We start from the raw sequence: 22599 nt of genomic DNA, 5'->3' as shown, positions 1-22599 counted from the left end.
CGGAGGCAAACTTGCAAGTTTGCAACGCGCTGGCTCGCTCGCAACTCGGCGGCCGGGCGGGCCGGCGGGAGGGCCGCGGGCGCGCGCGGGCGGGGGAGGTGGTGGGGGACGCGCGCGGGCGGGGCGGGAGCGCCGGGCGGGGCGGCGGCGCTGCGCCGAGTTCGAGCTGCGGCTCACTGACCCCGTGCCCAACCCCAACCCCCATGAGTCAAAGCCGTACGTGAGCCCAGGCTCCTGGNGCGGCCGGCCGCGCCGGGGGCCGCCGCGCTCGCCGCTGCCCGCCGCGGCCGCCGACATGGACACCAAACATTTCCTGCCGCTCGGTGAGTGATCTCGGGCCGGCGGGCGGCGGGCGGGGGCACGTTCTCGGCGCGCGCGGGGCGCCCCCCGCCCGGCCTCCGCGGAGTTGGGGCGTCGGGCCCGGGGCCCGGGCCCGGGCAACTTTTCACCGCGCGCGCCGGGCGGGGAGGGGGCCAGGGTGGCGGTCGCCTCCGGCCCGCGCCGGGCCGCAGACTGGGTCTCGGAGCGGGAGGGAGGCGGGCCGCGGCGGCTCGGCCGGGACGGGGTCTGTGCGCCCCGGCCTGGCAGCGCCCCGCGGCCCCGGCGCCTTGCTCCAGCCGGCTGCGCAGGTATCGGGCCGGCCGGGCGGAGCAACTTGTGCGCCCGCAGCCTCTGGCCGCCCTGGCACCAGGACGGCTTCTGCGCCCACGCCCGTGCCGCCGAGTCCAGCAGGCCGCCGGCCGGGGCACACGGGACCCTCGTCTCCAGAGCAGTCCGGCGCCGTGGGCAGGGTCACCGAGGGGTCGGATGACCGAGAACGTCAAACCTGGGAATGCCCTCTCCCAGAATTGGGGCCCCTAACTCTGGCGCACTCGGGGTGTTCTCCGGGGCCTTCTCCGGGGCTGGCCCTCCACTCGGGCGAGGACGCCCCAGAGACACGGAGGGTCAGTTTTCCTGTCCTCGCCCTGACGTCCTGCTCGGTGGCTTCCTAACCGCAGACTGCCCTCCAACTACAGGCCGGGACCCACCTGGGAGGAGGAGGGGGCATGGCCAAGCGACCCGCTGTTGCCCTCCCCAGGGTTTGGGAGCCGGTGAGAGACAGAGAAGGGGGAGGCGGTGGGGAGACTTTATAAATGAGTGCCGGGAAGGATATTAATTCGGTGGTGGGGACGGCAGCCAGGCTGTCAGGCTGGGTGAAGGATTTGTCCTGAATGGAAATTAAAACAGCTGATTCTCAACGGAACCCCGCGGTCAGGCGCCCCTCCTGTTTGCCCACTCCTCTGCATCCTGGGGTGCAGCCCAGCCACTCGGTGGGCCGTCAGAATGGCTGCAGGGACCTTGGTGAGATTGGGAGCTGGCCCCCAGGGTGGCAGGGCGAGGGTCTGAGCCCTGGGCTCTGGCACAGGGCTGGCCTCAGGGTGACTGGGGGTAAGGTTCCAAGTTTGTCAGATCCAGAGGGCTCCCTGCCTGCCTCTGCGTGCTGAAGCCCTCACCAGAGGCAGCAGGCCTTCCCCTGAGCAAGTCTGCAGGTGGGCACTCAAGCCCGGGTCACAGGTATGAGAACTGGCCTCGGAAGGCTGAGGCCACGGGCCGCCAAGTGGGGGACTTGGGATGCAGACCCGCGCCTGTGGAGCCGGAAGAAAGCCGAGCTGTTTGTGACTTAGTGTCTGGCCTGGTGCGATGAGGCTGGCGGGCTCCTGTGTGGGCCACCACCTCTTGTCCCCCGTTAAAGCTTTGTGCATGCACAGCCACACACGCACCCACACACGTGCGGAGCTGGGCTCTCCCCGGGGACCCCTTCTGGAACCGGAACGCTTGGTTCCATCGTGCCCCCCCCCACCCCCACGTGGCGGGGCCCTGCTGGGTACTTGGGAACAGGACAGGTCGCTGTCCCTGACGTCCTCGGACTTGGCACATGTGGGGCCCAGGTGGCAGGTGGGTGTGCTGGAGTCCCCATCGGAGGAGGGGGGTGCTGACGAACCACTGTCCCAGGAACACGGGTGGGTGCCCCCGCCACCCCGAGGAGGCTGCTCCCTACTGCTGCAGCGGCCTCCCACGCGGCCCACACACCCCAGGCCTGAGCCAAGAGACCTGGGTTCTGATTACATTTTATTTTTTCTCTAAGCTTGTGACCAGCTCTGAAGTCCAGTGGAGTTGAAGGTCCATTTAAGCGGCCACTTGCCTAAGCCCTTTTGTCAACACAGCCTAATCCCTCCTGGGGGGCGAGTGTAGGAGGCCTGCCTTGCCTAGGAGCTGCTGGGGAGGCCATGTAGCTCCTGGGAGTCGTCCGGCCACCTCCAGGGCCTCGGGCAGAGAGAGATTCCTCCTCCCAGCGCCCTGGGGCTCGGCGGGGCCTGTGGGGCTTGGTGGACACTCACCCTCGCAGTCCTGGAGCCTTCCAGCTGCTGCTGGCCCAGCCCCCCCCCCAGGGGGTAGGGATGGGCCCAGGGTGCACTTAGGGAGGCCTAGTGACTTGCCCAAGGCAGCCCCTCCTTCCTGCCCCTGCTCCCTGGGCCGGCCAGCGTCCCCACCCCCTTCCGAGGGCGAGGCCTATGCTGGCATCCGCCCGGACAGCAGGCCTGGCCGGCCCAGCCTGTGCAGTGTGACTGGAGGTCTCAGGCCACACCAGACCCCTTGGCATCTAGTGACCCACTTGCCCTGTTAGGGGTGGGAGGCCAGTGGCAGAGTGTTAGGCCCACTGACCACTCCCCAGGGGGCTGTTTGGGACCTGGTCAAGCTTGGAGCCCTGGCGAGGGGCTCCTGGGAGCCTCAGAGCCTTTGGGACCCAAAATAGAGTGTGTTCTGGGGCCTCCCGAAATAACAGGGTCACGTGACTGGGGAGTCCGCCTGCCCAGGCAGCTCTGTCTCGCCTGGGCAGCGCCGACGGTTGGGGCGTTTGTTTTGCTAAACACCGGAGGGGGCTCTGTTTGCTGACGGGGAAGTGTCGGGGCGAGAAAAACAGCTCTCACGTGTGGCCTGACCGTGGCCGTGGCCTCATCAGCCTGCATCCTTCCCTGGGGCTGGCAGTGGTCCCTGGGCCCAGCATGCAGCCCTGACCCCCTCTGTCCAGGCATGGGGGGATGATCTGGGGACCCCGAGGACAGGCAGAGAGTAGGGCCGGGGCCTGGAGCCAGGGCTAGGCGGCTCCACCAGCTTGCCCAGCTGTGCCTGTCCTTCAGGGCCTCCGGGAGCGGCACCTCCTCCAGGAGGCCATCTGCCTGCTCTCCCTCGGACCCCCCCACCACCTCAGGCTCTGGGGCAGTTTCGGGTGGTGGTCTTCACGTTCCCTCCTGGAGAAGGAAGCCTGGGGGCGAGTAGTTCTGAAATTACTGTACAGGCATGGAATGGGTGCTCTGGGGCAGGCCCCTGCCCTGGCGGGGCAGAGTACGCGTGCCTGGGCCCCCGCCACCAGGAGAAGGGCCGAGGCGAGTGAGGTGGGACGCAGAAGGTGGTGTGGGGTTGGGAGGCGGGAAGAAAGCCGCAAAGGTCTGTCCAGAGCCACTGGAAGCTGCTTGTATGTGTCCTGTTCTTGGGCTCCGTGGGCGCTTCCGCACGGGTGGGTGTCGCGGCCTTGGCTCCTGGGGCGGGCAAGGCCCGTCCTCTCGGGGCAGAGGACTCCTCCCAGCCACTGGGCCCGGCTGTGCGGCCCTCCAGGGAGTGCAGCGGAGACCACTGAGCTGGCTCCGGCTGGGGCTTCACAAGCCAGGACCTGCTCTCTTTCCCTTCCCCACCAGCTCCAAGTTCCTTGCTGGTAGCTGCCTTTTGTAGCCAGGGCCTGAGGTGGCCCATTAATGGGCCTGTTTCCGTGGGAGCCGGCCAGGGGTGGGGTGGGGCATGGGGGTTTGGGGGGTCACCTTCCAGACCTTGCTCTGGATGCTGGCCAAGCAGGTTGGTTTCAGGGGTGCAGAGGAAGGGTGGGGGGCGTCCCTCCCCGGCCTCACCTGCCTGCAGCGTTTACACTTTCCGACGTGCAGCTCCAGCCCACTCTGTCTGCCTTCCCTCCGCCCACCGCCGCTCAGGCCCAGTCTCTCTAGAAGGAAGAGACAGTCCGGGGCGGGGACCCCAGGAGGTGTGCCTTCCTAGGGGCTGTGTCCTGTCGCTTTACGGACACTGCGTCCTGGTCCTCTGTCCCCACTGCCTGAGTGTGTAGCCACCTGCTACATATCCACCTTGCTGAGCCCCCGCTGCCCATCTGTAGGACGGACACACGTCTTCAGGGCGCCGGGTGAGGCTGTGCATCGGTCGTGGGGGCATGTCTGTGTCCAAGGGCCGTTCGGGGTCAGGGTTGGGGGCTCATGTGGGTGTTGGACCCAAACAAGACCCTGGAGCAGGGATGGTGGCTGTTGCCATCCAGCACCTGGAGTGGATTCGGGAGAAGAGGGCTGCCCCGTGTCCTCCCCTGCTGGGCCCACCTGGCTGCCCCCCCCCCCCCCCCCCCCGCCCCGGGCCCTCAGGAAGGAGGTGGGACCCAGGCCTCGCTGGCACACTCCCCACCGAAGCCCAGGCCAGCCGTGCAGGGCAACAGCGCCTCAGCGCCTCCCCGACGGGGAGATTGCACCCTAGAGTTACAAAGTGATTGTCTAGCTCAGCAGCGGAGTGTGCGTGAAATGGAGCAGAAAGCAGCTGCGTAACGCCAGCCCAGGCCGGTGCCGGGAGGGCAGGGATGCGCACACGCGTGCACACACGCCCTCTCAGCCGCCCTGGCTGCACCCTGCCTTTGCCTCGGCCCCTGCCACTGGGGCCTGCCTGCAGTTGCACCTGGCATTGTCTGCTGTGTGTCCCCAAGACCCCATGCCCCCCTGTCTGCGTGTCCCTGGGACCCCACACCCCTGTGTGTCCCCTTGTCGCTGTGTGACCGGCGTGGGTCAGTGAGGTGGCTTCTCAGGGCCTGATTTCCTCGTCTCAGACAGACAGGGATCTCCCTGGTTTCTGGCTTTCGAGTTTTGTGGTCTCCCCAACCCGTTCAGGGCCCTGGGCTGCCCCATCGGGGTGCCGATGTCCCCCGCACCCCCATCCTGCACCTGCCTGGTGCCCGGTGCTGTATCTTCAGGGCCTCACAGAGGCTTCCCCCGGAGGCCTTGTGAGCTGATGGGGAAACGAAGCCCTTCCGTGGGGCCTGACCGGCCTTTGCGACGGGGCCGGGTCCCTGGGTGGCCCCCTGCTTTCCTCGGCTGGCTGAGTCTCCAGTCCAGGGGCCCCGAGCATCAGTCCTGCAGGTCCCGTCCGGAGTGGGGGCTCTTGCTTCCTGCCCCCCTGCCTCCCGCCCCTCAGGCAGCCTCTCAGAAGCTGCCTGCCTGCTGGCACCTCAGGCCCTGGGGTAACTGAGGGTTTTGTTCTGGGGTGCTCTGCGGAGGTGTGGAGACTCTCTCTGTTCCATCCCTGTGTGCCCTTGGAGGCCCTTGGGGACCGGAGACTTTGACCCTTACCCAGGGTGGCCCTGGGCTGGGGGCTGCTGACAGCAGCTGTAGACACTGGCCGAGGCCCCCGGGGCCTGCAGGCCGCCCCTGCCTCAGGGCAGGCTGTCTGGGAGCCCCAAATTCCTTGGGGCTCTGGAGGGTTGGGCAGGGGCGGCCGCTTGGGGTCCCCAGGGCAGAGTGGGGGCCCCGGTCATCTCTGTGATCTTCATGCCTGACACATGCACACACATGTGCACACACATGCTCAGATAGGCACACACACGAACCCGAGTGCACACACCGAGCCTCCCTGGCTGATCCTAATAGTCCGCACCACCTCTTCCTCCGAAGGACCCAGGCCTGCCGGCCAGCCAGCCCCACCAGCAGCTGGGGCACCCCTGCTGGGCACCGGCCTGGCCCTGCCGTGCCCGGGGTGGTGTGGGGGTCGGCAGGCGTTTGTTTGGGCCTCCTGTTGGAGTGGCTGGGGTGCGGGCTCTGAGGGGGGCTACAGGTCATGGGGGACACTCCCCATGGCAGGGACGGCCAGGACAAAGGCCAGAGGCTCGTGTGGCTGGGGCTGGGGAGGTGGCTATGGAGACGCATGGTCCCAATAGGGCCCTGGCACCGGCTGGGGGGGGTGTGGACCAGGTGGCTGAGGTGAGAGCTGTGGTCCTGGGTGCACTTAGGCCCCCAACCCTGAGCAGAGGGCAGCTGGAGGGGGCAGGGGCTACAGGGAGGGTCCGGGCGGCGTGGAGCTGACAGGGCGGCTGCCCCATCCGTAGCCTGTTCCCCTTGTGCTGCTGGGCCAGGAGGACTTTCAGGGGCTTCCTGGGGTGGTCGCACTGGGCCCTGGGCTGAGCTGGGGTACCCCCCTTCCCTGAGCGTGTGGCTGGGCAAGAACCCCAGCCCCTGGGCTTCGTCCCTCATCCTAACCCTTGTCCCTTGGCCTGGGGTATAGGGGCGCCAGAGAGGGGCTTGGGGTCTCTGGTGAAGGTGGAGGCCTGGGCTGGCAGTCGAGGGGCCCTCCAAGGCCAGACCTGGGAAGGAGGTGCCAGGCCCAGAGTGGCGGACGACACTGGGGGACAAGCTGTCCTTGCGGGGACACGGCGGCTGCACCCACCGGGGTCAGAGCTGGAGTTTGGGGGCTGCAGTGGGACCGACCTTGGGGCTGGGGGGCCCTTGGGGACCCCAGCATTTGAGGTCTCTGTGTGAGGTGTCCCGCCAGGCCCTTGACTGGCCCTGGGCCCTGAGTCCCTGCGACAGGAGCCCCGGAGCTCTGTCAGCAAAGGGCAGCCCTCGCCCGGCTTCTGGGCTGACCCGAGCCTGGCCCTGGCTTCCTTGCGCCTCTCTGGACCCATCTGACCAATGGTGGTGTCTGTCTGTGCCTGAGTTTCCCTGACTGTGCCCTGGCCGCTGTCCTGAGTCTCGAGCTTCCAGCGCAGGGCAGGGGGCGGGGGGCAGGAGTTGGGCCGGAGCCAGGCAGAGTGTAAACCCTCCGGGGCGTCCAGGATGCACCCCGCGGAGTTCAGAGCCTCCCGGGTGTGGGCTGCAGGCTGTAACGAGGTTACCGATTCCGCAGGGGTCGTCCAGCTGCTGCCTGGAGCTGGGAGGCCAGGGAGCCCCAGGAGGAACCTGAACGTCCCGTAATTGACCAATTTTGCTTAAATGCCCGCACTGGCCGTGGGCAGAGGTCAGGCGGTGATGGCCCAGGTGGCCGCAGTCACGGCCGCCTTGTCCAGAGACTTTGGAGCAGCGGCGGGGGGCTGGGCTGGCCTTGTTCTCCACCTGGGACTCCCTCCCCCGCCCCACCCCCTGTCTGTCTGTGGGGTCAGCCCTGAAGCCCCGTCCTTCCGGAAGCCTCTCCCCGCCCCCCCCTCCCCGCCAGAGCCAGCCAGCCATCCCTGGTGTTTGTGCGCCCGGGTGGGGGCGGGTTGCGGGGGGTGCCCGGCTCTGCACTCTGTGCTGGGCTGCCGGGTTCCAGCCTCGCCGTCAGATCCGAGGGCTGTGGGTTGTCTCCTTCAGGGCACACGTGGGGAACCCCTAGACCTCATTCGTCCCGAGAGGCTGTGGGCACCCTCAGCAGAGGTGTGGATGCTGCTTCTGGGAGCCGGCTGTGCCTCTGAGCTGTGGGTGGGCCCCTGAGCCCCCATCCCTCCCTCAGCAGGCAGGCCCCCCCCCCCGCCCCCAGGCAGGTCTGCTCTCTGACCTGTGTGCTGTGGGCCTGGTACACCCCTTCTCTCCGGGCCTCGTTTCCCTGGGCAGAGCTCTGGCTGCCGGTGCCTTGGCCTGCTTCCCGTGGGCTGCTGGCTGTCCAGTTGGGGTGGGGCAGTTGGGGACCAGTTCCTTGGGGGATGGCTCTGTTAGCCCCTCTGTGGAGGGCGCAGGCCCTGGTCCAGGTCGTCTAGGTCCCTGAGGGCTGGGGAGCCTTGGGCTCTGGGTTGGCTGGGGCGTGTGGTCGCTCCAGCAGGCCCGGCTCTGGTTCTGGATCAAGAGGCTTCCGGAGACACTCTGGGGGTGAGCAGTGGGCAGTGTGGAGATAGTGGCCCTCATGCATTGGGACTGGCTGGGCAGGGGACAGTGAATCATGCTGGCTGCTGCCCAAGGCCCCTCTCTTTCTGGTCTCAGACCTTACCTGCTAGGACCGTCCGTGACCTTCCCTGCCCCCCACGTGGAGGCCAGGCCTCTGCTCAGTGGCCCTGAAGTCTCCCCACACCAAGCACTGCCCACTCCTCTCCATCTTTCTTGTGTTTAAAATGTGACAGTGGCCCTGGCTGGCTGGTTCAGTGGGTTGGAGGGTTGTCCCGTAACCGAGAGGTTGGGAGTTCGATTCCCAGTCTCAGTGCTTAGACGAGGCAACTGGCAATGCTTCCCAGATGTGTTTTTCTCTCCCTTTTTCTTTCACTGCTTCTCGCTCTAAAAGCGATGAAAAAAGGCATCCCTAGGTGAGAATAAAAAACAGAATGAAACGAAACTCGAGGGAGAAAGAGGTCGCCCTGTGTGGTGAGCGACTACGGGCTCTGCACCGGCAGATTTACCCGCTGGGAATGCAGCTGCCTGCAGTCAGGGAGGCTTCTCAGAAGAGATGCTGGGGTGGGTTTTAAGGGATGAATAGGAGTTTGTTAGGTGGACAATGGAGAGGGAATCAGGTGGAGAGAATGGCTGGCCGCAACCAGGGGCATGGGGAGGGGGAGTGGGTGTGGCCAGGGGCAGGGATCCTTCTAGAGGACCAGGCTCCTTCAATGCTGGCTGGGTTACAGGCCTGTGCTGGGGAGGAACCATGTGACCATGAGGGTGTGGCCAGCTGGTCAGGGAATAATTAACCACAGGAGGAGGTGGGGCTGGGAGTGGGCCTGACTGAAGCCTGGAGCCCCTTCTGAGTCGGTGCCCTGCTGGCTGGATGTCCCCTCTACTTCCTGGGTCCTGGAATGTCCTGGCCGAGCAGAGCATGCACCACGAGGGCCCCCCAGCCTGGGTCCCTGGCCCCTGGGGTGAGTGTCACTCTTGGGCCCCTTGGCCGCCCATGGGTCCCCACGTCCCTTGGTCTGTGCCCTCGGTGCCTTCCACCCCTTTCCACGGGCAGCGGTGGGTGCTGCTTGCCCCGAAGTCTCCTGTGCGCCCCGGGCTGTCTGAGAGCCAGTCACTCTGCCCTCGCTGGGACCCAGGGAGCCAGCTCTGCCTGGGGGCAGAGTCCAGGGGGGTGTGGCACCTCCCCGCCCCATTCCAGCTCCTGGACTTTCTGCTCTGGGTCAAGGTCAGGGGGAGGGCTGGGGCGGGCATAGGCTTTGGGTGCCTGGCCACTCTGGGCTCAGAGGCAGTGAGGGGGCCAGGGCTGGGGGTGGGGCGGTGCTGGCGGGGGCCATCCTGGGACAGCAGGAGGGTTGAGGACCGCCGGGAGGGGAGACGAACCTTCCCTCTCCCCTTTCTGTGGGTGCAGGGTCTGGCCAGGAGCCCACCTCCCCCGAGGCTGGGACTCCAGGGATGCCGACCCAGCCAGGGGCTGGTCAGAGGGGCGGCATGCCCCGCACCCTGCCTGCTGCAGCCCGGCCCTGCCGTGCCGTGTGAGCTGCCTGACTTCCCTGCTTGGTATCTCGGTTTCCTCGTTCGTAGAAGGGAAGGAAGGAAGGAAGTTGGGCCTAGTCTGGGGGAGGCACCGCCGTGCTGCTGCTCCTGACGGGGCCCGGGGCCAGCCTCACCCGTCAGACTGGGGCCCCAGGACCTCGGCCCTGCGCATCGATGGGTCAGCTGGGAGGTCAGGTTGGCCAGACCCACCGTGCTGGGTGCTGCACCTGCCCTGTGAGGTGTTTGTTGAATGAATTTGTGTCCTCCACAGGTTCCCCATGTAACCTCCATCCCACAAGGCCCAGCAAAGGTGACCTTTAAAACTATCACTGTGATTTGAATCACTCTCCTTTTGGGGGGGGGGTCTGTCCCAGTCTTGAAGGGGGGAAGTCCTGCTGTGAGTCTGGCCTGGTGCCGATTGTTGGGCTGACCGGCTGGGGCGCTACCCCGGAGGATGCTATGGGCCGGGGGTCCCAGGAGCCCTCAGCCGGGCTGCGGCCATGTGTGCCCTTGTCCATGGAGCAAATCCCCCCACCCCCTGGCAATGCTGGCCAGAACCTGGGGTCCTTGGGCCCACTGCCCAGGTGCAGAGGGGGGGGACCCTCAGCCACAAATGACCGCCGTGTTGGGACCTGGTTCCTTCCTCCACAGCCCGTTGAGGGGATTGAGGCCTGGCCAAGAGTTCACAGTGCACCTCCTATCTGCCAGCTGTCTGTCCGTCCATCTGACTAGTTTTCTGTCCCCCAGGTGTCTGGCTCCTATTGGTCGCTGGGGAGGCAGAGTTGAGTGAGGCCCAGCCCCCTGGGGGTGAGCGGCGCTTGGGGCCGGCTTTTCAAACCTCCCTAGTCCTCAGCTGGCCTCTCTGTAAGGTGGGCTGGCAGCATGTGTCCACTCAGGTCGCTCGCCGCGAGTGTGGCGCTGAGGCTGACTCATGTGTCACTCCTGCCCGCCGGGGGAAGCAGACCCGTGGGGGCAGCGGTGTCGTGGAAGCCGATGGGCAGAGAGCAGTGGTGTCGGCCTGCCCTGGTGTGAGGCCCTCTGGACTGGGTCACGGAGGGGCCGAGGAGCCGGCCCAGGAGAAGCTGGCGTCCGCACCCTCGCACCTGCGTGCTTGCTGTCCCCACGGAGTTCCCTGGCTCTGGGGTGGAGCCAGCGAGGGGGCAGGGAGAGCCGGAATCGGGGAGCCAGGAGGGGGCTCCTCATCATCCGCCCCCGGGGCCGCCGTCCGGTGGGTCCGTGGCTGCAGAGCAGCCCCGGGGAGCAGCTGGAAGGGCGGGGAGGGGCCGGAGCTGCGGCCGGCACCCTGGCCGCCCCGTGGGGTATGGGGGGGGTCCCCCTGCCCCAGCCCAGGGTCTCTGCCCTCAACGGTGCAGTGAGAGAGGCCGTTCTCTCTGCTGTGGCTGGGACTCCCAGAGGGGGTGTGCCTTGTCCCTCACCCAGCACCGGTGTGGCCGCACCGGGAGGGCTGGCTGGGCCCTGGAGAGGTGGGAGGCCCACCATGGGCCCTGCCGCCCGGCTGGGTGACCAACGTGGGCCCGGCCCGGCCCAGTCCGGGTGCCGGCTCAGAGTCTGTGTCTGTGAGGGTCCTGACAGCCCCTTGCCCAGGAGATGGAGGCGCTGCATGGGGCACAGGGCCTGACTCCCTGGGGCCTCTTTCCTCGGCCTGGAAGGGCAGAGGTCTATGCGGGCAGCAGGCCCGGCTTGGGGCTGGCTGCCACCAGGCATGTGGTCCCTGCGGACTTATTTCTGGCTCCCTTGACCGGTGTGGCGGAAACTGAGGAAAGGATCATGCCGTGGTGCTCACAGGGCCACACTTACCTGCTTCGGACAGTACTGTGTCTCCCATGTTGGGCAGCGGGGACACTTGCAGCCGGCTGAGGGAGTGGCCCTGGAGGTGGCTGATAAGCTGAGGAGCTTGTTATCAGAGGGGGCAGCCCCCCCTCGGCCATCGCTCCAGCCCTGTGGCCAGGCCCTGTGCTCTGCCCAGATCACGGCCGCGGAGGTGTGAGCAGGCTTTGCACAGACCTGAGCTCCTCGGGGACGCGGGAGTAAGGAGGTCCCTCTAGGCTCTGGCGACAGTCCCGGCCTTCCACCCCTGCTAGCCCTGTGCTCTCTCGGTGGCTGGCCCTTCCACGTTTCTCAGGACAAGGAGTTGATGTTGTCATCACCTGGCTGTCTGGACTCCTTACTCGGTGTTGGACAGCCCATGCTGGCCAGGACCTGGGACTCGAGCCGGGATCGGGGTCACTGGGATCAGGGTCACCGGGATCGGGGTTGCTGGTCCTCACGCCTGTGTCAGGTGGACTGCTGGAGCCCCTGACCTCAGGCTCGGTCCCCAGGCCCTGGAGGTTGAGGAGCCCAGGGTTTGACCTCTGGGCCTTGCTCCTGCCCTCGGGGACACCCGCCCCATGCTCTCTGCCAGCCCTGAGCGTCTGAGCTGGAACCCGCTGGGCAGAAGGGCTAGAGGCCCCCTCCTCTCCAGGGGTCTTGCAGCCAGAGCTGTGCCTGATGGGGGGCTGGAGCAGGGCCACTCCTGTGGCCGGGGTCCAGAGCCAGAGTGTGTGTGTGTGTGTGAGCATACGCGTGTGCGTGATGTGTGCATGACCTGTGTGCCTGGGTGTGTATGCGTTCCGAGGGCCCCTTGCCCTCTGGCCCACACGGGCTGGTCCAGGGGGAGGTGGGCCCCTCAGTCAGCTGGTGTCCCGAGGAGCTGGGCACCCAGGCTGAGGGGCAGCTCCGTGAGTGCAGGGGTCGGCCCAGCCCGGGGGATGCCGGACGGTGCAGGCGTGTGGGCCAGGTGGGGTTAGAGGCCATGGGCCGTGGGCAGGTGGCCCGTAGAAGGGCCTGGGGAGTGGAGAGTGCCGAGGGCAGAGGTGTGTGCCGGAAAGACCTTGTCTTGGGGTGTCGTGTGGGGTCCTCGGCACTGGGTCTGACCTGTGGTGCCGTCCCCAGACCTCCCTGGCCAGCCCCTCAGAGTGCACCCAGTTCCTGGGGAACAGGCCCTGGTGGGCTGGGGGCTCATCTGCAGCAGGCGCCGTGGGGCTGCAGGCCAGCCCGTGGTGGGCAGCACTCAGACTTCCTTCCAGCGCTGCCCTGGGCAGACTCACGCAGTGACGTGCAGCCCCAGGACGGTGCCTCGCTGACAGCCGCAGTGGTGGCAGCGCACTGCTGGGTGGGGAGGCGGTGGGACGCCTTTGCCCTCCGAGGGGCCGTCTCAGCTCCAGGACCAGCTCGCTGTCTCCTGTGGAATTGTGTAGCGTAGGAGAATGAGCCAGGGCCAGTCACTCACACTTTAGTGCAAACAAGCCTAGTGCTGGCCCTGGAAAGGCCCCATGGGAACGGGGAGGAAGGGAAGCTTCCTCTGATTGTGCAGATGAGGAAATGGAGGCCTGAGCTGCGTGGCAAGCGGGGCCCGGCTCGGTCTCCGAGTCTTAGGGTGGGGGGGTGCTCTTCTCCCAGACTACCCCGCCTGGAGTGGGCAAGCACAGGGGTAGGCCGGGGAGGGGAAGCGGGCAGAGAACCGGGTGGCAGGCGCCACTCAGGGCATCCTGCCGTGATGGGCGGGGGCGGCCAGGGGTCAGTCGCACCCTGTGGCCAATGAGGAAGCCCCAGCCCAGGGAGTGGGGTCAGCTCCTTGCCCGAGGTCACAGGGCTGGTGGTGGGTGCGGCTGGGTCGAACCCAGTCCTTGGATGCCTCTTCGAGGTACCTGCTGCCCTGGGCCCCAGGTGCGAGGTTGAGACCCTGGTGGCAGCTGGCATTGGGGGGGGGGGCGTTCCTTATCTGGGAGGGGCTGGAGATGCCTTGTTTCTACACAAACAACCGGGGGCTGGAGCAACTGTGTTTTTGTTTCCTATTTTGACTTCCTCGTTGGCTCTTTTTAGTAACTGTGGGCTAGATGGGCCCCCACCTGGCGATCTCCACCGGGCTTCCTGGCCTGGCCCTGGGCCTTTGGAGAACGCGCCCGCGTGGGCGTGCGTGTCTGTGTGTGAGACCCCCCTGGTGGGGGAGGGCCCAGCAGCTTGCCTTGCCTACACCTAGTGACGGGGAGCTCCCTCCCTCCCTCCCTCGATAGTTCTGCAGGGTGGCCCTTTCTCGAGGACGAGTTCTGGGGAGTGGGGGGGGGGCCTTAGTGGGTGACTCGGTTGCCTCACACCCTGGTCCTCGGCTGAGGGTGTAGGTCTGGGGTGGCCACAATGGAAGAGATAGGGTGACTGGTGGGGGGTGTGTGGTGGGGGGTGCTGCAGACACACAGGAGAATCAATACAGTGTCCCTGCCTCAGACATGGCTGGGCAGGGTATGGGGAAGGCTGGGCTCGGCTGCCCTCAGACTGTGTCCACCGTGGGCCCTGGTCTGACCCCCGGAGGGACTGGCCCCACTGTGGGGTCTGGGAAAACTGCTCGTCTGGCAAGCTGGGGCTGGGAGTGTGGAGACCCTAGTTTGGAGGGGCGTCTTCCCGAGGTCGCACGGCCCTGCCTTGGTGGGGGGACCCTCACCTGCCTGCATGAACCCCGGGGGGCCTCGCACCAGCATTGGGCAGATGGGGGTCCTGAACTGTGGGGGCTGCTGGGGGAGGTGCTGGCTATGGTGGTGCCCAGGCTTGAGTGGGGGGCCAGTCTGCGCCTGGCCCGCTACGTTCCCTTTATGGAGGCGGACCATCCTCCGAGAGGCCGGTCACGTCCTCGGGACCACACAGCCTGTGGGTGTGGGGTGGTGGGCGCCGTGCCCTTTCCCTGTGTTTCACAGACAAGGAGAGGGAGGCGCGGAGCTGGGGCGCCGCTGCCAGGCCCCCCAGGTGGCTGGGCCCCAGAGCCCAAGCCTGGGGCGCAGCATGGGGCTGCCGTTCCAGATTCCAGGGGGCCCAGGGGAGATGCCAAGCAGCCAGCGGCTCCTAAACCAGCTCCCACGCTCTGCCACCCCACAGGTGCCATGCGGGCTTCCGGGCACAGCCCATGGCCCCCCACTTCCGCAGGGCGCCAGGTTGGCCTCCAAGGCTGATGTGCTGTACCCAGCCCGCGTGGTGGGCTTGGGGGATTCTGGCCCACGGGGCAGCCTGCCTGGCTCCCTCCTGTCCCTTCTTTTCCTGGCGGCTCAGCCTGGAAGCGGGGCCTCGACCTGCCACCATGGCCTGTCTTCGGGCGTGAGCAGCGCGGGTGGCCAGGGCCTGGCACTGCCCGAGGGGGTGGCGCTGGGATGGCCGGTAATCCCTCGGCTAGAGGCCAGGACACCAGGTCCCACAGCCAGGCTGGGGCGGAGGCCCCCCTTGGAGAGGCCCAGAGATTATGGGCTTTGCTCCCCCACCCTTGGGAGGCAGCCCAGGCAGAGGGCATCGGGCTGCTGAGGCTGCCTGGTCACGGCCACAGCGGGGTTTCTCTGCAGAGCCCAGGAGGCTGGGGCGGCAGGACTCCTGGCCAGTGTGTGTCATCAGGCGGTGGCGAACCTCCTCCTCCCGGCCAGGACTTGGTCGTCTGTGAATTGGGGCGATGGCACTCGTTTCTGGGGTGGCCGTGAGGGAGGACGTAAGCAGGGCTGAACCTTCAGTGGGAGCTGGGTTGGCGGGGAGCCGTCGCTGGGCGCCCCTCGGGCCTCGGCGCCCGGCTCCGTTGCTGGGCCAGGAAGGACCTCCTGCCCGCACGTCGTGGGCATTGGCTGTGGGGAGCACTCTCCGGAGAACTCGGGGAGCCTGTGAGGCCCGGCCCCTGCTCCCCCGGGAGGGGGGGCACCCTGGGAGGCCGGCTTCGGGGCAGCTGGTGGCAGAACCATCCTGGGATGCAGGCATTTCCCCGGCGAGGAAGTGACACCTGCCACCAGGAGGGCCTTGGCGCCGTCCGGAGGGGTGGGCCGCTGTTCGGGTCCCCTCCTCTGACCGTTCGCTGCTTAGTTTCCCAGGCGGCCGCGCTCAGGGCCTCCCCGGTGGGGGGGCCTGTTGTGGACCCCAGGCCTCGGGGGCCTGTCTCCCGACCCCAGCGCGCGCGGCAGTGGGCCACGGGGCCGGGCCACTCTGGGTTCGCCTTCTTCCTTAGAGCGAAGAGGATCTTGCGTAACTGTGGGAAGCAGCAGTTCCTCCCAGAGTGGGTGGGGCCGGGGGCCCGGTCAGCACATGTGACACCCTGGCGCCCTCTTGCCCTCCTGCCCTCCTGCCGGCGACGCTCACGGGCCCGTGGCCAAGGCGGTGGGCATGCGGGGGCCGTCTCCTGTGGGGCCCCACTGGTCGTGTGGAGCCTGGGGTGGTGCTGGGGGCCCCTGTGCCCCTCTCCTCTTGGCCCGTGCAGCCTGACTCCAGGGCCAACGTCCCCTGGAGGCCGAGGGCCTGCATCCCTTCCCTCCAAGGCTCGCCGCCCTCCCACGTCCGCCCTGTGGCCCAGGACATGGACAAGCATGGACAAGTGCACCGTGTCCTTGCCTGGGCCTCTGTTTCCCCACCCCTGCGGCTGACGAGGGAGGACACTGTGGCGTCTGGGCCTGGGGAGGGGGTGCTGGGCGGGGAGCTGGTGCACTCAGCTCGGGTCTAGGCTGGCGTCGCATGGGGCTCGGCGGGGCCCCGGGGGCCAGCGGGCTGGGCTCTGGGCCTGCGCTGCAGGGAGGGGCTGAGATTCGGGTCCCCCATCCCCGGTGCTCCTGACTCAGCAGCCACAGGGTGGGGAAGCCAGAGGGTTCTTGACGGAAGCCGCAGCCAGGGGCGCCTGCCGCGTGGCCTGGGTTTTTCTCGTGAAGTTCCCGGGAAGTGGAGCTCTCAGTTCCTGCCTCTGGGTTCCCCACAGGAGTGTGGGGTGGTGGGCCCCCCTTTCCGGGCTGTGCTGTTGGACTGCGTGCTCCCCAGTGCCCTTGGGGTGCCATGTTCCCTGCTCCCGGGGCCGAGCTGCACCTGCCACCATGCTGGTGCCCCTCAGTCCTCCTGCCTCTGGGTCTCTCAACCGCCAGCCCTGCTCTGTCAGGTGTCCCCTATAAGCAACCTCCTCCAGGCAGCCCCCCTGGGTGAGGCCCTTCCGCCCCATGACTAATACTTTCTTTCCCATTTCTCTGGTGGCAGCAATGGGACAGGACTCAGAGTCCTCATTGGCCTCAGGTTTGGGCCTGACAGTCCAGTGGACGTGGAGCTGCAGGGACAGGAGTGGTGACAGCCACCCAGCTGGGGCCCGTCTCCTGGGGCTCTGGGCCTAGGTGTTTGGTAGAGAGTTGGGGTCGGCATTCAGGGGCTCATTGCTGGAGCTGCTTGAACAGGTGCCCTGGGGCCTCCCGGGCTCCAGCTGTCCCTGTGCACCTCGAGGCGTGGCCCCCGGCCCGGCCCTGGGACGGTGGATGGCATGGAGGTGGGTGTGCCCAGAGGCTGCCCACGAGCACCTGCGTCTTGGGCCAGGGCCTCAGCCTCCCCCCTGCCAAGCGGGGATGAGGGAGCTGAGGTTTGCATAGCCCGAGGCTGGGCCTGGGGAGGGCAGTGTGAGTTCGGGCTGAGTCAGGCGCCGAGCCTGGTGGCGGTCGGCAGCGGGGGTGCCCCGTTGGCCCCCAGCCCCTCCAGCCCGTCCTGGGGCCGGCACTGAGGCAGCTGACCTGCCAGGGCTTTGGAGGCTGGGCTGAGAAGCGTGGCCTTGGTGGCCTTTGGCAAGCAGGGCCTGTGGCGGAGGGCTGCGCTCTGGCCGAGTGCCCCCCAGCCCACAGTGCCACCGGTGTCTGCCACCGTCTGCCACATGCTTGATTCCCTCAAAGCGTTCCTGGAGCGCGGAGCTAAAAAAGGCTCTTCCCCGGTGGGACGCCGGGCGGGAGCGACAGTCGAGGCCGAAATTAATTGAGCTCCACGCTCTCCTCCCCGACTGGCGTGGGTGCGTGATGCTCGAGGAGGTGAGAAGTAATTAGAATCCCGCCTCTCAGCCGGGTGCATTCACGAGTGGATCTGGGTCAACAGATACGCACAAGTGGGCACCACCTGGTGGGGCCGGGCCAGGCTGCTGTGCCTGGACGCCCCCCTCCTACGGGAAGCCCTCCTTGATGCTCCCACTTGGGAGGACCTTGCCCGCGCCCTGTCCCCAGTGCCTTTTGCATCTGATGACGTCTTTCCCTTGTTTCCCTACAGGGACTGTGCTGGAGTAGGGGTGGCAGCATGTGGGGTTTGGGCACATGAGGGGTGACAGCTGGAGCCATGTGCTCTCAAGGACCACCAGGGCCGCCTCCCAGCGAGTGCTCCCATGTTCTAGCTTGCTCCCCTCCCACGCCGCCATGGCCCTGGCCCTCGGCCCGCAGCCCCACTCGTGGGGACCGGCTGTGCTGGTCTGCTTCCTGTTGCTGGAATGTCCCCAGCTCTCGCCCTGCTCGGGGCCTTTGCACGTGCGCTTCCTGCCTGCGTGCCCCCTTCCTGTGGCTCCCGTGGCTCCTGCACCTCTCCTTCCGGGCTCTTTGGGTGTCGCCCCCAGGGACCCCTGGGCATTGTGGCATCGCCCGACCACCGCCCTGGGCCACCTCAGCCTGGCCGCTTCCTTCTGAGGCCCTGCACATCCTGCCAGTGGTGGTTGGCAGGGCTCCCGTCTGGCTCCTGCTGACTGGGCACGTGCTCCGGACCGAGGGCTTGCAGGTCCCCCCCACTACTTGTCAACACAGCGGGTGTAGGAAGGGCACAGCTGGGAGCCAGTGTGGGGCTCCCCGGGGGCGTCCATCCCCTCCCTGGGCCCACTGCTGCCTTCTCCCAGCCTGTAGGAGGGGTGACGGGTCCCCCTCCCGGGGCACAGTCCCTGCTCAGCGTTGCTGGCTTCTGGGTAGCGAGGGCTCTCAGGGCCTCAGGGGGCTGTGCAGAGGCCGAGCTGGGATGGTGACAGGTGGAGTGGTGACAGCTGGGGCCAAGCTGAGATCCTGCCAGTCACTGACTATTTCCATTTTGTAGAAGGGGAAACTGAGGCCCAGAGGAAGGAGCTTTCCCTGACTGGAGGCCACAGGGGGGTCTTGGGGGGCCGCTGCCAGACCCGGGGCTGTGGGCGGGGGGCAGCCTGTGGGGGGGACCCCGGTGGTCATGGTGGCGGTGACGTGCAGGCAGCTGTGGGGGGAGTCTGGACGTTGTCCCTGGGTGGATGGCTTGGACGGCTGCGTGCAGGGCAGGGGAAGGGTTAAAAACAGGGAAGCAGTAAGGTTTCTAATTTTCCTGTGTGATTTAATAAAAATGTAGATCGCAGGGCGGGGGACGACCCGCCCTGCCGTGGTGTTGACCGAGATGAGCCGCGGGCGCCCGGTGGTCAGCCTGCCTTTGTCTCCACGCCCCCAGCAGAGGCTGGCACGGGGCCCGGGCAGCGAGGGTCAGACACTGCGTCCCCCGCCAGTGAACGGGCAGCCGGGTGCTGGGGTACCTGCTGAGGAGGGGTCCCTGGTGAGGCCTTCCGTAGCCTGGCCATTTGGGGCCAGCACCCCTCGGAGCCCCGCGCACCCAGCTCCAGGGATCGTAGGGGACTGGGGCTTGCCGTGACCATGGGCGTGTGCCAGGTGTGTGGGGGTGACGCTTGAGGGGAGGTACTGGGTGAGGAGAGGCAGCCAGGTGGAGGCCTGGAGGAGCGTGTGGGAAGGCCCTAGGTGGGCCAGCCCTGGGGGTCTGTGTGGAGGTGGGTGCTGTTCCCAGCAGTGGGGGGGTCTGGTAGCCCTGGCCGCTGGTGAGGATGGGCCTGGGTGCGGGTGCATGGCGAGGCCGTGCGGCCGTGCAGGGAGACAGGAGGATCGGGGCGCCAATCTTGGTCTTGGAGGGAGATGTGGAGCTCAGGCGTCTGGGCGGGCCCTGCAGAACCCTCTAAGGTGCCGCGTTGTCAGCAGGGCCGGTTGGAGGGTGATGATGGGGCAGCGGGCTTGGAGTGGCCTTGGCAGGGGCGGGCGCCCGGCAGCTGGCTCCTGGGGCCTCTCAGCCCCAGGCTGTCGTCGCAGGCGGGTCCCACTCAGGTCAGGGAGGTCCTGACTGGGGAAGCCGCGTGCCCTTGAGCTGACCTTGGGGACTGTTTGGATGGATCCTGGCTGCGTTTAGCAGCTCTGGGGCCCTTCCTGGGGAGTCACTGCCTTCCCGGAGGGGCCACTCTTCCTGGTCCTGGGGTCCTGGGGCTTCATCATGTTGGCCGATTCACCCAGTGTCTGGGCCCCGGGAGCCCACCAGGGTGCCTCCGGGGATGCTGGACACTGAGGTGAAGGTCGCTGGGCCTTGGAGGGGGGCCCCCTCGTCCCCAAGCAAGAGTAGATTTCTGAGTGGGGTGACAAGTTCCTGGCCCTGGCGTTGGGCAGCACAGAGCGGCCTGCCTGTGGTGCCCCAACCTCGGAGGTACCTGTCTCCCACTCGGGCTCTGCCCGGCATAGGGGGGTCTCTGGTGCGGCGCCGGTGGGCAGAGGGGTGCTGGGGCAGGGGCAGGTGTGCTGAGACCAGCTGTGCCACGAGGAGTGAAGGGAGTGTTCTCACCAAGGAAGTGGGTGAAGCCAGGCAGGGCGCTACCTGGGCAGGGACCTGCACTGCTCTTGGACTCCCAAGGGCGCGGGCCCCTGAGCACTGCCCCCACCTCTAGGGTGCCCCCAGGCCTGCAGACCCAAGTTCCCTGCCCCAGCTGGGCCCAGAGCTACGGCCTCCTCTGGGCAAGGACATGAGGGGTCCCTCTCCCCCAGACTGTGCCTGGACCCCTGCTTAGGGCAGCCCTGGGGGGCGGGCACTGGGCCTGGGCACGAGTGGGCAGCAAGAGGGAGCATCTTGAGATGGCAGGAGGGAGGGGACAGGGGACAAGCCTCTGGGCGCTCTGAACGAGAGGCTGGCACCTGGGAGTGGGTGGTGCCTGGTGCGGGCTGTACGTGTGGGGGCCCCGGTGGGCAACCTGGAGCTGCCCTGGAGCTGCGGGGGCACCAGCGGGCCCGAGAAGGTGCCGTCTCAGTGTCTCCAGGAGACCCACAGGGTCAGCCCTCGGGGCAGAGCCGCCGCGCCCAGAAGTGGCAACCACAGGGGCTGGGGTGTCTGAGTCCCTGGGTCCCCGAAGCTCCTGTGTGCAGGGCCAGTGCCAGCAGGGGACCCGGTGTGGGCAGAGTCCCTGTGAACCTGTCACGTGTTTTCTGGGGCTGCCTGGGGCAGGAGCCCCAGATTCATGGCTCCGTGCCTGCAGGCCCGGCCCCTCTGGAAGGCCGCTCAGAGGGGGCTGGCTTGTGAGACAGAGCGGCAGCCAGCACACGCCACCCTTTCTGCCTTTCACAGCGTCCCCTTCTCCCGGCTGGGTCAGCTCCTACTGCCTGAAGTCCCTGGCACTGCCCAGCCCCTCCCCCATGGCTGGACCCCTGACCAGCCAGAGCACGCACAGGCCCAGGGTCAGAAGAGCAGGCCCACCAGATGGCCAGGCGGGCACATCTGCCCTGCGTTTCGTGTGCCGTGATTAAACGGCCTGTCCGGGCTGACCAGGCAGCTGGTCAGCGTCAGGCTCTTGGCAGGATTCGCAGAGGTCGCCTGGAAGCCGACTAGTGTGGTGGGGGGTGGGGGGCTGGTGCTGCAGGGTGCACTGGCGTCAGAGACACGTGGCCCTGCCCTGGTCCCCGCCCCCCCCCCCCCCCGCCGGCCGGGCCCCGCTGAGCCTTAGTTTCTCATCTGTGAGGAAGGAGGCCTGTCCCTGGGTCAGGGCTGGTGGTGCAGAGCCAGGGGACCCGTGTTCTGTGCGCACACATGTGTGCATGTGCATGCCTGTGTGTGCATGTGGCGTGGTATGTGTATGCATGTGTGTGAGATGTGAGGGTGCGTGTGCAGATGCCCATGTGTTGCATGTGTATGTGCTGGGGCGAGGCCCTTGGTTCCCTTCACGCCCCCTCCTCGGTGGGCACCTGGCTGAGGCGGCGGGGAGGCCTGGGCCAGACCCGCAGCCATGCTCTCCGGCTCCTGCTCTCTGGCTCCTGCTCACCGAGTGTGCTGGCCTGGGAAGTCGAAGGCACCTCCACGCGGGTCCCCGCCTGCGGTGCCTGGCCCGGTGCTGGGGCAGCTGACTCAGCCTTCCCAGGGAGCGTCTGCAGTCTTGGGGTGTGGCCGCCTGATGGGGCGTGGGGCATCGGGCCTAGAGGACGTCACTGGTGACCTCGGGCCACAGCGACCGCCTCCAGGGGATCCGCCTGCAGTGAGGTTCTCGGTGTGTCCGGCGCAGCGGTGTGCCCGGCACAGCGGTGGGGCAGTGTGCTGGCCGCGGGGCAGCCGGGTTCTGAGCAACCTCATCACCTTGTCACCTGGGAGGTGTCCCCGGCTCGGGAACCCCTGGAGTGGTGGGGACGTGCACCAGGGAAATGCGATCCCCTCGCTGGCCCCTGAATATTTCATCAGCAGATTAAATATTGACGCCGTGCCGTCCCCGTCCCCTGCTCCGGGAGGGTGAGGGGGGGCCAGGGTCGTTCAGGCGCGGTGGGGTGTTGTTCCTGACCGCGGAGCCCTGTCCTTGGAAATGACACCTTGTTTAAGACGCCGTCCCCTGGCCCTCCTTCCTGAAGGCGTGAGGGCACAGCCAGTCTGTCGCCGTGAATGGACCTTTAATGGTCAAACAGGAGAGGTGGATGGTGCGGGGCAGGGCTTGGTGGTGGGCGTGTGGGGCCCCAGGGAGGTGGGAGGGGCCCTGGCCCCGTGCGGGGTGCTTGTGGCTGGCATGGGTTGGGGGGGTCATCTTGGTCCATGTGTCTGGGGGCTGGGGCAGAGTCTGGTTGCCGAGTGCACGTGAGTGTGCAGGTCGGGTGGGGACAGCCCTGGAGGCCAAGGTCAGCTTCCTGCAGGTGAGGCCGGCCGCTACGTTTGCACAGCCCGGCAGGGGGCTCGAGGGTCCTGATTCCTGACTGTCTCCCACTCGAGGGAGTGGGGGGCCCGGCACTGATGTGTGGAGGGGAAGCAGAGCTTGGGTGCAGCCAGGGGACGGTGTTCTGGGTGTGAGGGCTGAGGGGGGCCGGCCTGGTCCAAGGGCAGCTGTGGACTTCTGGTCTGCCCAGGTGGGTGATGGGCGCCTGGTGAGATGAGGGGGCTTGGCCAGGTGGGCGTGTGGGAGACCCTGGGCGGGTGCGCTGGGCCCGGTGGGGACAGGAAGTGGTGGCATCCAGCGGACTCTGGTGGCTGCTTACCAGGGCCCTCAGGATCTTAAGGGTTAGATCAGGGTCCCTGGGTGTGTCTTGGGCATGAGGCGGGGGTGCCAGGTCCCCATTCA

The 22599-nt window shown here is 67.3% G+C and overlaps 1 protein-coding gene across 2 annotated transcripts in view; it reads left to right on the top strand.

Annotated features, from left to right (window-relative positions):
- The first annotated feature begins 236 nt into the window (after nucleotides 1–236).
- RXRA (retinoid X receptor alpha) overlaps nucleotides 237–22599 on the top strand; it is a 74112-nt gene continuing 51749 nt past the window's right edge. Inside the window, exon 1 of one of the 2 annotated variants that reach the window (XM_037036980.1) lies at nucleotides 237–323. In XM_037036980.1, coding sequence (XP_036892875.1) covers nucleotides 296–323 — 28 coding nt within the window. In that variant the 5' untranslated portion in view covers nucleotides 237–295. Of the gene's footprint in view, nucleotides 324–8795; nucleotides 8885–22599 lie in introns of those variants that run through there. The other variant, XM_037036979.1, reaches the window with a different exon arrangement.

This window comes from Sturnira hondurensis, unplaced genomic scaffold (genome assembly GCF_014824575.4).
Source record: "Sturnira hondurensis isolate 20B ecotype Veracruz unplaced genomic scaffold, ASM1482457v3 Scaffold0022908, whole genome shotgun sequence".
Classification (NCBI taxonomy): Eukaryota; Metazoa; Chordata; class Mammalia; order Chiroptera; family Phyllostomidae; genus Sturnira; species Sturnira hondurensis.
The sequence above is the reverse complement of the archived record's forward strand: the minus strand, read 5'-3'. Positions and strand labels throughout refer to the sequence as shown.